Genomic DNA, 13,354 nt, shown 5'->3' with positions numbered 1-13,354 from the left:
TGCCTAGCCAAAGTATCATCTCTGCCAGTGCGAGTTAGCTGAGAGGGCTCTGCTTGCCTGTCTAAGCGAAATAATCGCATACCTGAGCTACAATTCCCTGGCCCGATGATTTTCTTTTTTATCTGGTGTCTCATTCAGATATGATAAAAGCCTGCTTGATCCGCCTACACAGCCGGAGAACTCTTGTACCCCTCACGTTGTTTTACTTTTTAGAAGAAATGAGAAGCCACGGGCGCAAACACTTCATAATGTGCCACAATTGAAGGGGGAGCTGATTGCGTTCTAGGAACTGGCACTATGGAGACTCCATTTATATTGAATGAGCTGTCACCAACTTATTTCGTTGATATTTACGAGGCCTTTCACATGCGAGAATGTCTGATGCTACTTGCACCTCACGGACAGCATCCGATCATTCTTGAGTCGGATGGCGCTTTGTTGGGAACAGAACGCACCCATGCATATCTTCATGTATTATAAACTGCTGCAGAATGGAAGCGTTCAGGCGATGCATCAGGGGGCACCCATCCCTCCCTCGGCTGTGGACAAGCACGCAACTCAAGCCACAGCCCACTCGGTGGAGGCTTGCACAAGAGGGGAAGCTTCGGTCTGGCTCGAGTCTGATGGGCCAATTGCTTTGGTCAGGATCCAGTCAAGCCAGTGATGTTTTTCTGAGTGCCCTTGTCCCTGTCGTTTCTCTTGCGATTCTCCCCGACCGGGTTGCGACCTCCAATCCTCCGAAAGTCTTGCATCGCCCCCAAGCCTGTGTTATTACAGGCTGGCGGGCTAGCTTTCGGGTGAAGCTGGAGTCATAGATAGGGTTTGCGCCGCGACTCCCGCTGATGGCTGTGATTTCTCCCCACGGAAATGTAATGAAGCGGCTCGGTTCCGCTGGGCTCATACACCGGGAATATTGGACGACTGCTGTAAGGATAGACTTGCGCTCTCATCAAGTATCTGAGTGGCAGATGTCCCCGCGGTCATAACAAAGCAACACTGCTGACCGAAGGTCTGTCCAACTACTCACATTTTTACGTTCTGTCTAGCAATCTGTCTTCGAAAGCGACGACCACAATACTGTAGTACAACACAAAGAGTTGCTTTGCCCCTGGCGATCCACTCACTAATAAAAACCGGTGCCTTCTTGACAGCATTTTTGTGTGAACTAAGGAAAAAAGCCAGCGATGGGTTTTCATATACTTATCCATTTGCAGCTAAAGCCGTATACCAAGTGGATTCGCAAACCAAGCACGGTCCAGCAGCAACGGAATGTTCCCGATCCTCGGGACGAGCGGGCGTCTGCGTGGGCATGCTCTTAAGGCTCCTTGAGTTCCAGTTGGCACACGTGCAAATGACAGCCAAAGGCAACCAGTACCATTCTGCGTGACACTCAGATTTGGTGGGAATGGGCAGAATGCCGTCGCTGGTCGGGATACACGATCATCGAATATCCTAGGCATTAGGATCTGGGACGACCTCTCGTAGCACTAGGCCGTCGAAGCAATAGGTATCTCATAATTACTGTTGGGTTCGCGGAGGTCAACCCCGACGGACAGTGGCAAGATACACTGTGATGGACTGTCGTAGAGTACATATGTGCCAAGCTCTACATGTACGTGTATGATGGTGTAGTGGTGTTGATGGTGACTAAGGGCAGTGATCAGCGAGACGCGTGAAATGTTTTGTTTCCTCGTCTCTCACTGTGCTAGGCTCCTTCTAAGGCATCAATGATGGCTTACCAGCATCGATCAATCAGTTGATCAGTGTCGGAGAAGCTCTACAATCCTTCAAGTAATGCCATACCATGTTGTTCGGTTCCAATTCCTACTTAGACCTCATCCTGTACCGCTGTTAACACATATCCATCATTATATAACCAGGTTCCCCAGCCTCTCGCATGGAGGACATGCGGAATAAGCTCGCTGCGGAAGTTGAGAATCGAGGACCCATCGCGGGTGTATTCATCAGCGCCATCTTAGTGACAGTCCGTGTACCAAGCTAATCGAAACGCCATAGCAAATTGCTCTATCTCGTCAGGATTGGAAAGCAACTGCGCCTGACCTTCGCTGTGGTTACTCGACTCTTGTTAGCCAGATAATGGGTACTTGTCTTTGCTTCAACGTCTAGGGAATAGAAGATTCTTGACACAAATGCAAATGATCGCCTACTAACATTCACAAGCGTTGGGTTGCTTCGAGGAAATTATTCCATGCATATGCATGTGTATTTCTAGTGTCTAGTCCGAGTAGATGCATCACTCGTGGGCAGTGGCTGATGGTAACAACGCTCACCCCCAGCTCAGGTGCATCTCCGAGAGCCAATAGCGTTTCTGCTGTAGGGACTATCTCAACTGCATCTCCCATCAAACAAAATGTTGACCTGATCTCGTCTTGCATTATATGTTGCTTTTCTATGCTCAAAGATAGCGAGCGAGCACCCATCTATTGCTCTTCAGACTTGATTACGCTACTCAACATACCTCAACAATGCCCAGCTCGCAATGCGCCACGACTCCGTCAACCACGGTCCATTGCCAGCTGGCTATATTCCTCCTCATGGATCCCGACCCGAAGCCCAGTCCCTTGTCGTTTCGAAGCAAAATTCGGCTTGAGTCACGAGTGCCTCAATGTAGTTACGAGAATGTTTCTACCCCGCTACCTTCAAAACCTTTGCCTAGAGTCACTTGAGCAATGCTAGGAATTTATGTACGGTCACTAGGATCATCAAACGGGACAACCTACTTTACTCTCGGCGCATTTCTCCGGATGACAGATTTCTCGGGCTCAGGTGCTTACCAATTTAAACGTAGGAGATCACATATCTACTACGCAGAGTGAAAATGACCGATTGCCGACCCCAGGAACGGAGGGTGTCTGCCGCCCTCCTTCGTAGTATGACACCTCGCGCCGGTTGATCTATCGACCTCGCTTAGACGCATGTGCCAGGTTGTGGCAAGCTTCTTGCTCGGCTTCCGTGAGCTTCTAAAGTTGCTAGGCTTCGTCGGCCTTGCATGCAGAGCTTCCTCTACGATTCGAGCCGTCGTTCCTCGTCCCTTGCAGTAGTCTATCATGGTGGAGGGCGGTCGCGCTCGCCTATTCGCAGCGGGTGCTTCGCCGGTGATGCAGGACATGTGGGAAAACGGCACCCACACTCTACCACACCACCTCAGCAGGTACGCTCAGGACTGTCAAATAAAAGCCGCATCCGGTCAATGGCAACCCCAGCACACTAGCAAGTACGTAGACATTCGAGCAAACCAAGGCCAGGATAACTTTGGTAGGTGTGGCACGCTTCATGCAAGTCAGCTTTCGGTTGAGTACTTACCCTACCTTACAGAAATCTCTGCTCAAATCTTTCCGCGCGATCTTCGATCGCCCAGTTCTCGACCATGTTTCTTCAGCGGGGGACCCGGCACCAACTGTCTCTTGCATCGGCTTAAGTGCCTATTATACTTACCTCCACCTAAGAATCTGCAAGACACGTGAGTCGTCTGAATTAGCAGTGCGCCACAATTCTCGTCGTGATGACCGGGTTCGTTGGGCCAGGTGTCTACCGATGCAGCATTCGCCATTAGGTTTCGTGGGAATGATCCGAAGCACTTCCATAATTATTGGCATTCTAATAATACAATCTGGCCATACTCATTGATGTATGCTGCGTTTCCATCTCCGCTGACCTCGAATACTATTGATATACCGAAAACGAGATGGCTTATTAATCTTTACCAGTCAGTCACATAACCACCCCAAATTCAAAAAGATTGTCAACAAGGATGAATGTTTCACTAGTAGTGACTACACACCTGAATGACCAAAGTACCAGCTTATGATCATTCATAAGTGGTCGAGCCTGAGCGATAGCAAAGCACCACTTGTGATAATATTCTCCTTTTCCAGTCAATGAGCCTTTTAATTAATAGGAAATATAAGATCAACCTATACTATGCATACACATTAAGACAACCTTCTCTGAAGTTCACATCTCATCACCTCCGTATCTTCAAATATGAGACAAGAACACGCGTTTTGGGCCAAGGTGTCTTTAGGTGAAACACCGATTTTGTGGTTTCTTTGACTTGATACTCTTCTCATGCTTCGAATTCGCCCTTAGTCAAGCATACATCTTGTCGTAGTCTTTGAATATCGTCCTAATAAATTCAAATTGCTTGTTCACTTTAATAAAAATGTGTCGTAGCGGGCCATTGGATTGGCTTTACCGTACATAGTCTTGCAAATGAAGGTGGAACACACATACTAATAAGGTTTCTAGCAATGACTACGTAAGTTAAATCATCAAAAATCCTTTTGCTTAAAGCATCTCAAATATGAGTTCAGTCATTGTCATACATTCATTAAATAAATTTCAAACATACTTACCTGACCATGCCTCCGCGACTCAAAAAGCAATAACCGATTCGAAGTCGAGACTGCGAGGAAATATCGTGACCCTCGACAAACATAGGCTAGCTCTCGTATTTGCTTCTCTGATCATCCACTCGAGACCTTATAAGAATTTGGGCCTTACTGCAGCGTTGGTTTTCTCGAAAAGGATGTGTGTCTTCGTCTGTCTTTTTAGTGAGAGATGCACTAGATAACATAGCGTCGCTGTCAAAGTCTTCCCCACAACACTAACTTGTCTTTAAGGAATGCTGCCCAGGCCCCCATTCCAGTGACTTGAAATGGGTGAGGCATTGCCATTCTAACCCATCTCGGTGGACACATCGACAATTCACCAAAGTTTCTCGCTGGCGTACCGCATACTCCGGAAGTGTCGGCTGTCGCCTCGCTGCAAAGCATTTGCGATCAGCAAACTCCTCTTGCAGTCAATCCCACACTAGCCGCCTGGCCACATATTTGTAGGTTGTCTCAGTGGGCTGTCGGTTTGAAGCCTTTACTACTTGTAGATATGCTGATCATCGCGTAACTACGAGATATGCCCATCGCTCCAAACTCTAAGTGAGCATTGTTGGTGGTGACGGCTTTCTGATAGCTGCATTGACGTTTTATAGCGTTTGCGTATCGACTCAGCCGAGAGATGGCTGCCCTCTGTATAGGTAGTGTTGTCCATATCCAGCCTAGTCTTACATGGTACGAAGTGAGAAGGCGATCAACTACTCGCGTCATTCCGGTCAACCTCTAGAGACAAAAGCCAGTTGAAATGTCTCAGCCAGCCTTACGATGCCGAGCCGGTTACATATTGGCTCTTGGTATTTTCCTGTTCTGTACGCTCAAATACTCATGTCATCTTGAAAGGCACGATCAGCAGGTTCTAGGGTACTGACGTCCTGACTATTCACCCATGATGAAGATCATGCCTTGAACATGAACACGGGATCTTCTCAACATTCCCAAGAAGCCTATCATGGCAATGCCTGGATTTTGCCTTTTAAAGAATTAGGTCCACATACCCAGCAAAGATCTTCACATGAAGGAATGTCTCCTATCAGGAGTTTGTATAGACTGCGGATCTCATTCTTTTTAGAGTCTGGATGTTGCAGATACTCTAACCTTGTATTCTTACAGACCTAGGATACGAGCTTCATGTATTTGCCTCAATGGACGAAGGATCTCGAGTCCGGCTTTACAGGTATAAATGTAAACTTTCTTCCTGTTTTTGTCAACTGCATGAGGTCCTTGTCTAGCTAAGATATTTCATCACTTAGTACAGACTTCAGACGTACTTTCCATCTTCATCGCTTTCGACATCGACTGCTTCTGACCACCAACATATATTCGTCAATAAAGTCACCAAATCACGATGCGTTTCTCTACCGTACTCATTGCTGTCTTTGCTGCCCATGCGTGGGCAGCGCCAGCTTATGATGAGAAGGCACAATATGGCGCTATCATTGTAAGGGCAGACAACTCCACGAGTAATTCCACTAGTAGTTCTCCAGGTGGATTTGGTGGCATTTCAGAACCAACCGGTATGGATGAGCAGTGCGATGCCGTCGGCGTCTGCACTCCTGGAGGCGGGTGGACTGCTTGCGATGCGAAGTGTAAGGCATGCCAGGGTCCGCAGGGTGCTTACTCTTGGGGAACGTGCTGTGGCTTGGTCACGAAGTAAGTATTTTAGAGCTCGAATACATCTAGAGGAGCGCTAACTCATATTTCAAGAGCATGCTGCTGCTATTATTAAGCTGGATTGCTCCTTCATCAGATCTAGGCCAGATTAATCGATTTTCCTTGCAGATGCGGCTTCTATAGCTATCCTGTGGACTACAGATAGCAACAAAACCCAGACTTTGACGTCCTATATGATCCAATCTTGCCTAATGTCGACAATGAGAGATGAAATCAGCAATGAATATGCAGATAACTAACATTACAAACGTCCCCTATAGGTGAGAAAGGCTGGAGGTCTGGAAATGTCTGCTATTAAATCAACTGACAAGTGTCGACTTACACGAGTTAGATTTGGCCTATAATTTTAGCATGTATGCCAATGAGTACAAATATTGAATCAAAGACCCTGCGCAGCACCACCAGAAGTGCTCGACCAATCCGACGTTCGATATAGCCCACGTTAAATCCGGTTCTCTTGATGGAATGAACGTTTTGGCCAAAGCATGGCTCTATTCAGAGGGAGTTCGACGCAGTAAACACGAGTTATGATTAGCTCTATCCATTGCCTTGATTTTTATCATCTCCAGGAAAAGAGTGAGAGATCATTGCTGCAAAAATGACCAGCACAGTGGCAGCGATCGTACTCCACTGCTCTATATGGGGAAAGCTTTCTCGTCCAGGGTCTGCACGCCACATGATCCATTCATTATACCCAACAAAAAAGCTCAGCACAAGGGGCTCAACATCATTGCATAAATGTAGAGCATAAAGGTCTAAATGCGCAAGTAGTAGAGTATGCATGGACAAACATTGCCCCAAAAGCCAACTCTTTTAACCCACCCCCTACGAGCAAGTCGAACATGGGCTCCGATTCCACTTTTCAAATTAAAAAAGTTGTCCTGCTTATTCGAAGTCGTATTATTATTTTGCCCAGTGCCAGTTTGGTTGTATGGGGTAAGGTTGGACCGCATTTCGAGAATGTTACGGGCATTTTTCGAGTTCGCTAGTATGATAACCATCAAGCTGGACAATGCCGACGAGGTGACAAGAGCGTAGACAACCAACATCAGCCTATATGCTATGTTGGTCTCAAATTCGCGAGCATAACCACCGTCCACCACAAATATATCTGTTGGATCTCGGAGTGGCCAGGAAGCTTCGAAGCATGGATATATACACATGCTACCAGCTCGTTGCGTCGCATTTTTCAAGAAATCTTTTTCGTATACTGTGACGTTCCAATGATACCAGTCCTTATGGCCCTAGCCTGTGCCAACATTTTGTGCTCCGTTGTTGATCAAAGGTAACAATTCATGACGATTGGGCGGGCAGAATCGTAATTGCGGGAACGAGTAGAAGGTTACGTATGCCTGAGCTACAGAGGCGCAAATCATACCTATAAATAGCAGAAATGACCACAGCACTAAAATGCTTTTTGGCTTTGTCTCTCGAAGTGTTTGAGACCACATCTGCATCGGAAGGAGAACCAGGAACGCGGCCCCCACTACGGTTAGAATTGGATCGACATCGTTATCCCAAGCCATAGGAAGCACAGGCAACCAGGTAGACCACTTGATGTTGTACCTTTCACCAGAACAACTTCATAAAATTTTTAGCATGTATTGGGAAACCATCTCCTTCCGAACAACAACAAAGACTAGCGCATGTATTGCTGCCACGGCGCTGTAGGTTATGACAGAACCGAGAGCGACAGTTGCTATCCAGGTAATTCGTCTAACAGAGACTGCCTCCACATATAGCCTGCAGATTTCAATTGGAAGGACAGCAAAACTTCTCTCGCTGGCTAAAACAATCAATTGACTAATTGAATTATTTGTTTTCCAGGCATTTCTATGTATTTGCATGGATGCTGATTCCGGTGACTGCTTGGCTTTGACTGGCCAGCGGGAGAAACCTCTTAAAGAGGGCACTGCCAAGCTTTTATTTCAGCAACGCAATCCCCTCAAAGGATTACGCCATAGATAAGAGCCCATCATCATCTAGGTACTGGACATTTCTCCATTTGTGGCTTAGAGGCGTTTCACGATATGTTGATGATGCGTGCTTGGCATGTGTGTTGCGATCCATGGCACGGCTTGCAACATCAGAATTTGACCGAGGATGATATCATTGTCACGTTAAGAACCTTATGTGAGGTATAAAGCTATTCCATATAATATGCATTACCAAACATGTGTCTAACAGTCAACATTGGCACATGATAGCTGTTCCTTCCAGTTATCATATTTTCTGACGGAGCTGGCGAACTCGTCCCTGGAAGGACATATTCAAAATGCAGGTGCAACCCGATACGACGAAAGAATCCTCCTTTCCCGAACTGAAAGGGAATGGCCAAGATCTACTTGAGTCTAGTCGACCTAGCTCCCGAGACAGCCCTGTGCCGGGTGACGGATATGGGTCGTCTGACGAGCACATTTTCTCTGAACCTGCAGTGGCTGATCACTGGCGCAATGTTTTCGAGAAGGCTCGTTACGAGAACCGCCATCGATTTGACCCAAACTACAGGTCAGTGATTTCTTAATCTTGTCAATAATTCACACCAGTTCGGAGAAGACTTTCTTCAAGCCCCTTGATTACTTCACTGTTTCTTCGAATCAAAACATACTGAGTCTTTCAGATGGACCGCCGAAGAAGAACGAAAATTGGTCAGAAAAATTGACATTAGAATTATGTGTTGGGCATGGCTTATGTTTTGCGCGCTCGATATGCATCGCCGAAACATCAACCGTGCTATTTCAGACAACATGCTCGCTGAAATTGGTGCGTTAATCTTTCCTTCCTCGTGATTGTTATAAATCTGACATGGCTAGGCATGAATACGAATGACTTCAACTACGGCCAAACAATCTTCCTAGCATGCTTTCTCTCTGCCGAACTCCCCAGCGGCCTTATTAGTAAGAAGCTAGGAGCAGACAGGTGGATACCTACCATCATGGTTGGATGGTCCGTTGTTGCTGGGTCACAAGCTTTTCTCACAAACAAATCTGGATTCTATGCCATCAAAGCCCTTCTCGGCCTACTCATGGGCGGATTCATCCCTGACATTGTTCTTTGGCTTACCTACTTCTATAAGTCGACCGAACTTCCTCTTCGGCTTGCGTGGTTCTGGACCGCGCTAAGCACTGTCAATATTGTTGGATCATTGATAGCAGCTGGGGTTCTCCAAATGCGAGGTGTCAACGGCTGGTCTGGATGGCAGTGGCTATTTCTCCTCGAAGGCATATTGACGTGCATCATTGGAATCTTCTCTTGGGGGGTCATGCCTCCTGGGCCTTGCCAAACCCGAAACTGGTTCCGTGGCAAGAATGGCTGGTTTACGGAACACGAAGAGAACATCATGGTCAACCGGCTCCTGCGTGACGATCCGAGCAAGGGAGATATGAACAATCGGCAAGCCGTGGACCCAAAACGTTTATGGAAAGCTGCTAAGGATTGGGAGATGTGGCCACTCTACATCATCGGACTGACAACGTACATTCCACCGTCGCCTCCGGGTACCTACCTCTCATACATTCTTCGAAAAATCGGATTCTCGGTTTTTGAGGCGAATCTGTTGGCGATTCCATCGCAATTCCTCTTCGCTGTCAATCTACTAATCGTTACATGGATATCCTCCAGAGTGAAGGAACGCTCCATTGTATCGTCTACCTCTAACATTTGGATTTTCCCTTGGCTCGTTGCCCTTGTCACACTACCGGCATCTGCATCTCCATGGGTGCGTTATGCTTTGTTAACAGGACTTCTCTCCTATCCATATTGCCATGCGATACTTGTCGGGTGGAACGCAAAGAATAGTAATAGTGTTCGCACAAGGGCAGTTTCCGCGGCTTTGTACAACATGTTCGTTCAGAGCGGAAATATTATAGCGAGCAACATCTACAGGGATGATGATCAGCCCTTATATCATCGTGGAAACAGAATACTTCTGGGGATCACCTGTTTCAACATATGCTTATTCTATTTCGTCAAGGTTTTCTATATCTGGCGGAATAAGGTCCGCGACAGAAAGTGGAACGCACTTACTGCCGAGGAGCAGGAACAATACGTTTTGACAACCAAAGACGAGGGTATGAAGAGACTGGACTTCCGTTTCGCACACTGATGGATATCCAAGACGAGGTTCGGCGGATTTCGACAGCGATCTGAACAAAAGTCCTTTAGGCTAGGCTACAGACTATCAAACGGCAACGTGCATAGTCCTGACAAATACGCAACTCATTAAAGCTATAAAAGTGTGTCTACCAGTAGCGTCTTGAATTTGAGTTTTGCAGGTCTTCAACATCGCAGACGGACCTCCCGTTACGTTAATAATTTTAGATCATCTGCAAATCATGGTCCATTGATCAGATACCGCAGCTAATATTCATAGTGCAGAAACAATGTTTCAAAACTCTGCTGTATGCTATGAATGTGGTCTTATTCTTTATTCATTAGTGGTCGGGATTTTACAAACGTGCTATATGAAAGTGGAAATGGAGCTCACTTGAGCCGTTGCCAAGCCCGTTGCCACCTATATGTCCCCTGTCTAATTCAACCCACTTCGGCGTCAGGATAAACGATTGGAGGAATTACTATCCAAAACTCCGCAGACTCTGGGGTACATCATTATGTGATTTGAAGGGACCAGGCCGAAGTGAGCCCAAATAGGCAAGTTATGCAGGATCTTAACGAGAGCCTTCTTGAGCTGTCAAACTTTGCCCGGACTGTGTCAATTATTTCAGAAGTATCCGTGGCTCAAAGCACTTCTTAGATAGTATACAAGCACTCATATCATTCGTGGAGCATTTATATACAGTTTGACCGTATTCCCAACCAGATGCTCGTGTTGGGTATAAAGAAGCTCAAAAGTGCGAAGGAACTGCTCCATGCTAACTCTCAGTGCCTGAATATTTAAGGGACCGAACACATCAGGATATCCGGCCCATTTCCCCGTCAGAATCCATTATTCTCTGTAAATAATCAGCTTTGAAGTACGTTGATACACTATCATGAAGGTATTTTCCATTCTCACGGTTTTGTTCGCGGCGGTTTCCGCGACACCTACTCCAACTGTCGATGGGAGCCCAGAAAAGGCTCGTTTGGCTAAGCGAGCATCCGTTTCGGACAAAGCAACTTTGGGATACGCTACTCAGAATGGAGGGTAAGACAGCCGATGTATCGCAGATTCAAGGGCAACGCTAAAGATATCTAGCACGACCGGCGGCTCGGGCGGTACTGTGACTACTGTGTCAACCCTTGCTCAGTTTACCGAGGCAGTTAACGAGAAAGACGCAACTGCCAGAATTGTTATGGTAAAGGGCATAATCTCTGGGGCGTTGAGTGTTCGTATTGGAAGCAACAAGTCAGTCATCGGTTTGCCCGGTGGTGGTATGTTTAAAATCATAGGGACAACGTTCTACTGGCTGTAATAACTAACCTCAATTCGCCTAGGCTTCAGTGGTGTTGCTCTCTATGCCCGCCGGCAGAGCAATATCATTGTTCGTAATATTGTCTCCTCGAATGTGGAGGCAGAATACGGGGACGGTCTCAAAATTGATGTAAGCTCGACTGACCGCGTACATCCCGACGTTGTCTCGCTAACATATATATTTAATTGTTTAGGCAAGCACTAATGTCTGGGTCGACCATTGCGAGTTCAAGTCTGTTCTTGTTGCAGACAAGGACTACTATGACGGGCTCGTCGACGCGTCCCATGCCGCGGATTTCATAACCATTTCATAGTGAGTCATAGTTATCTTCACTCATGCTGTGCGCTGCTGATTAGGTCTAGCACCTACTTCCATGATCACTGGAAGACTTCTCTCATTGGGCATAGCGATAATAATGCGGATGAAGATACAGGCCACCTCCGCATCACATACGCTCACAACTACTGGAAGGACTGTGGCTCCCGTGCACCATCTCTCCGTTTTGGAACTGGCCACGTCTATAACTCTTACTTCTTGAAGTACGTACCTCCGTCTTCAAGTGAAAATATTTGCTAACTGAATCCAGCTTGAACTCGGCAATCAATTCTCGCATGGGCGCTCAAATGCTGGTCCAGAGCAATGTCTTCAGCAACGTCTCCGTCCCTATCACCAGCGTAGACTCTGATGAAGTCGGGTCAGTAGTACTAGAAAAAGTCGATGAGAATCAAGCTGACTACTGATAGATATGTTACTGCCATTGACAATGACCTTGGCGGCGGGGCGAACACCGCCCCAGCAGGGACAATGACCGCAAACTCCGTTCCGTATTCATATTCTTTGCTCGGCTCCGCCAATGTAGTGAAGACTGTGCCAGGCCAGGCTGGTGCTATACTTACCTTTTAATTTGAGAACTATGATTCTGACTTATTTATTGAGTTCTACTGGACTAGGTGTTCATGTACTTATCCAGGCATCGCGCCGTGCTTAGGAAACGCTGGGAGATTCTGTGACCTCAATCAGGCGCATGTATGTAAATATCAAGTACCTAGAACGACAGAGACTATATACATATTTGGGCTAGTAGAATCACTCGTAACACGTGCTATAAGTGAAATTTCTCAGCGTGATATTACCATGTATAATGACAGACTCACGCAGAGATTGGGGCTCGAATCTATGCCGATTGTAATTTATATACATTTAGGATCGAAGGATCAGAGGAGCATGCTCTATATACTGGAGCACTCGCTTTGCTGAGTTCCACATTAGGTTTATTTCTGTTATCGATTGAAATACCAGGCATACATATGATACGGTCATTCTTGAATGCGGACCATCGGCTAGCCTACGCTCAGACGCAATCCCTTATGGTGTTGAGTACACTTACAGGAACTTGAGAAATGGAGACTGTCAGAGATCAGGAATGTACTGCTTTTGGAGACAGTAAGCATGAAGATGATCATTGACCAACTCCACTTGCAGTAATGTCACTTATGAGAAACAAAACCATCTTAAAACGGCTTACATGGCGACAGAATTAGAAAGGCTTGTGGCTCTACGCAAAAGTCTGGATTCAAGGTTTGGTGATTGGTAGGGTTAGACTTCAAATCTCACTACCTTGTACTGGCCCCTCATGGTAGAGTATTCTACACCTCCGCCGGGGTAATAAATGTTATTTTAGCAAGGTGAATATACCAGAAAGCCAGGGTTGGGAATACCTGATTGGGGCTTCGAAGATTCTGTTTATTTCTATAGCCCCGCTGGTCTTGACAAAAGTAGCAACTCCCTTGTCTGAAAAGTCGCGATTCCCACTCAGAATTAACAAATATTACCCCGGCGGAGGTGTATGATGGTGATCAA

The 13,354-nt window shown here is 46.5% G+C and overlaps 1 protein-coding gene across 1 annotated transcript; it reads left to right on the top strand.

Moving 5' to 3' along the window:
• Positions 1 to 11,074: 11,074 nt before the first annotated feature.
• UCRPA7_8809 (putative pectate lyase b protein) lies at positions 11,075 to 12,234 on the top strand (the record flags this gene model as incomplete). Its single annotated transcript, XM_007921319.1, has 6 exons — positions 11,075 to 11,226; positions 11,278 to 11,453; positions 11,517 to 11,623; positions 11,688 to 11,806; positions 11,857 to 12,033; positions 12,081 to 12,234. The coding sequence occupies 6 exons, from the start codon at positions 11,075 to 11,077 to the stop codon at positions 12,232 to 12,234; spliced, it is 885 nt and encodes a 294-aa protein (XP_007919510.1).
• Positions 12,235 to 13,354: the final 1,120 nt, after the last annotated feature.

Source organism: Phaeoacremonium minimum, assembly GCF_000392275.1.
Source record: "Phaeoacremonium minimum UCRPA7 unplaced genomic scaffold PA7_03_scaffold_610, whole genome shotgun sequence".
NCBI classification, from domain to species: domain Eukaryota; kingdom Fungi; phylum Ascomycota; class Sordariomycetes; order Togniniales; family Togniniaceae; genus Phaeoacremonium; species Phaeoacremonium minimum.
The sequence above is the reverse complement of the archived record's forward strand: the minus strand, read 5'-3'. Positions and strand labels throughout refer to the sequence as shown.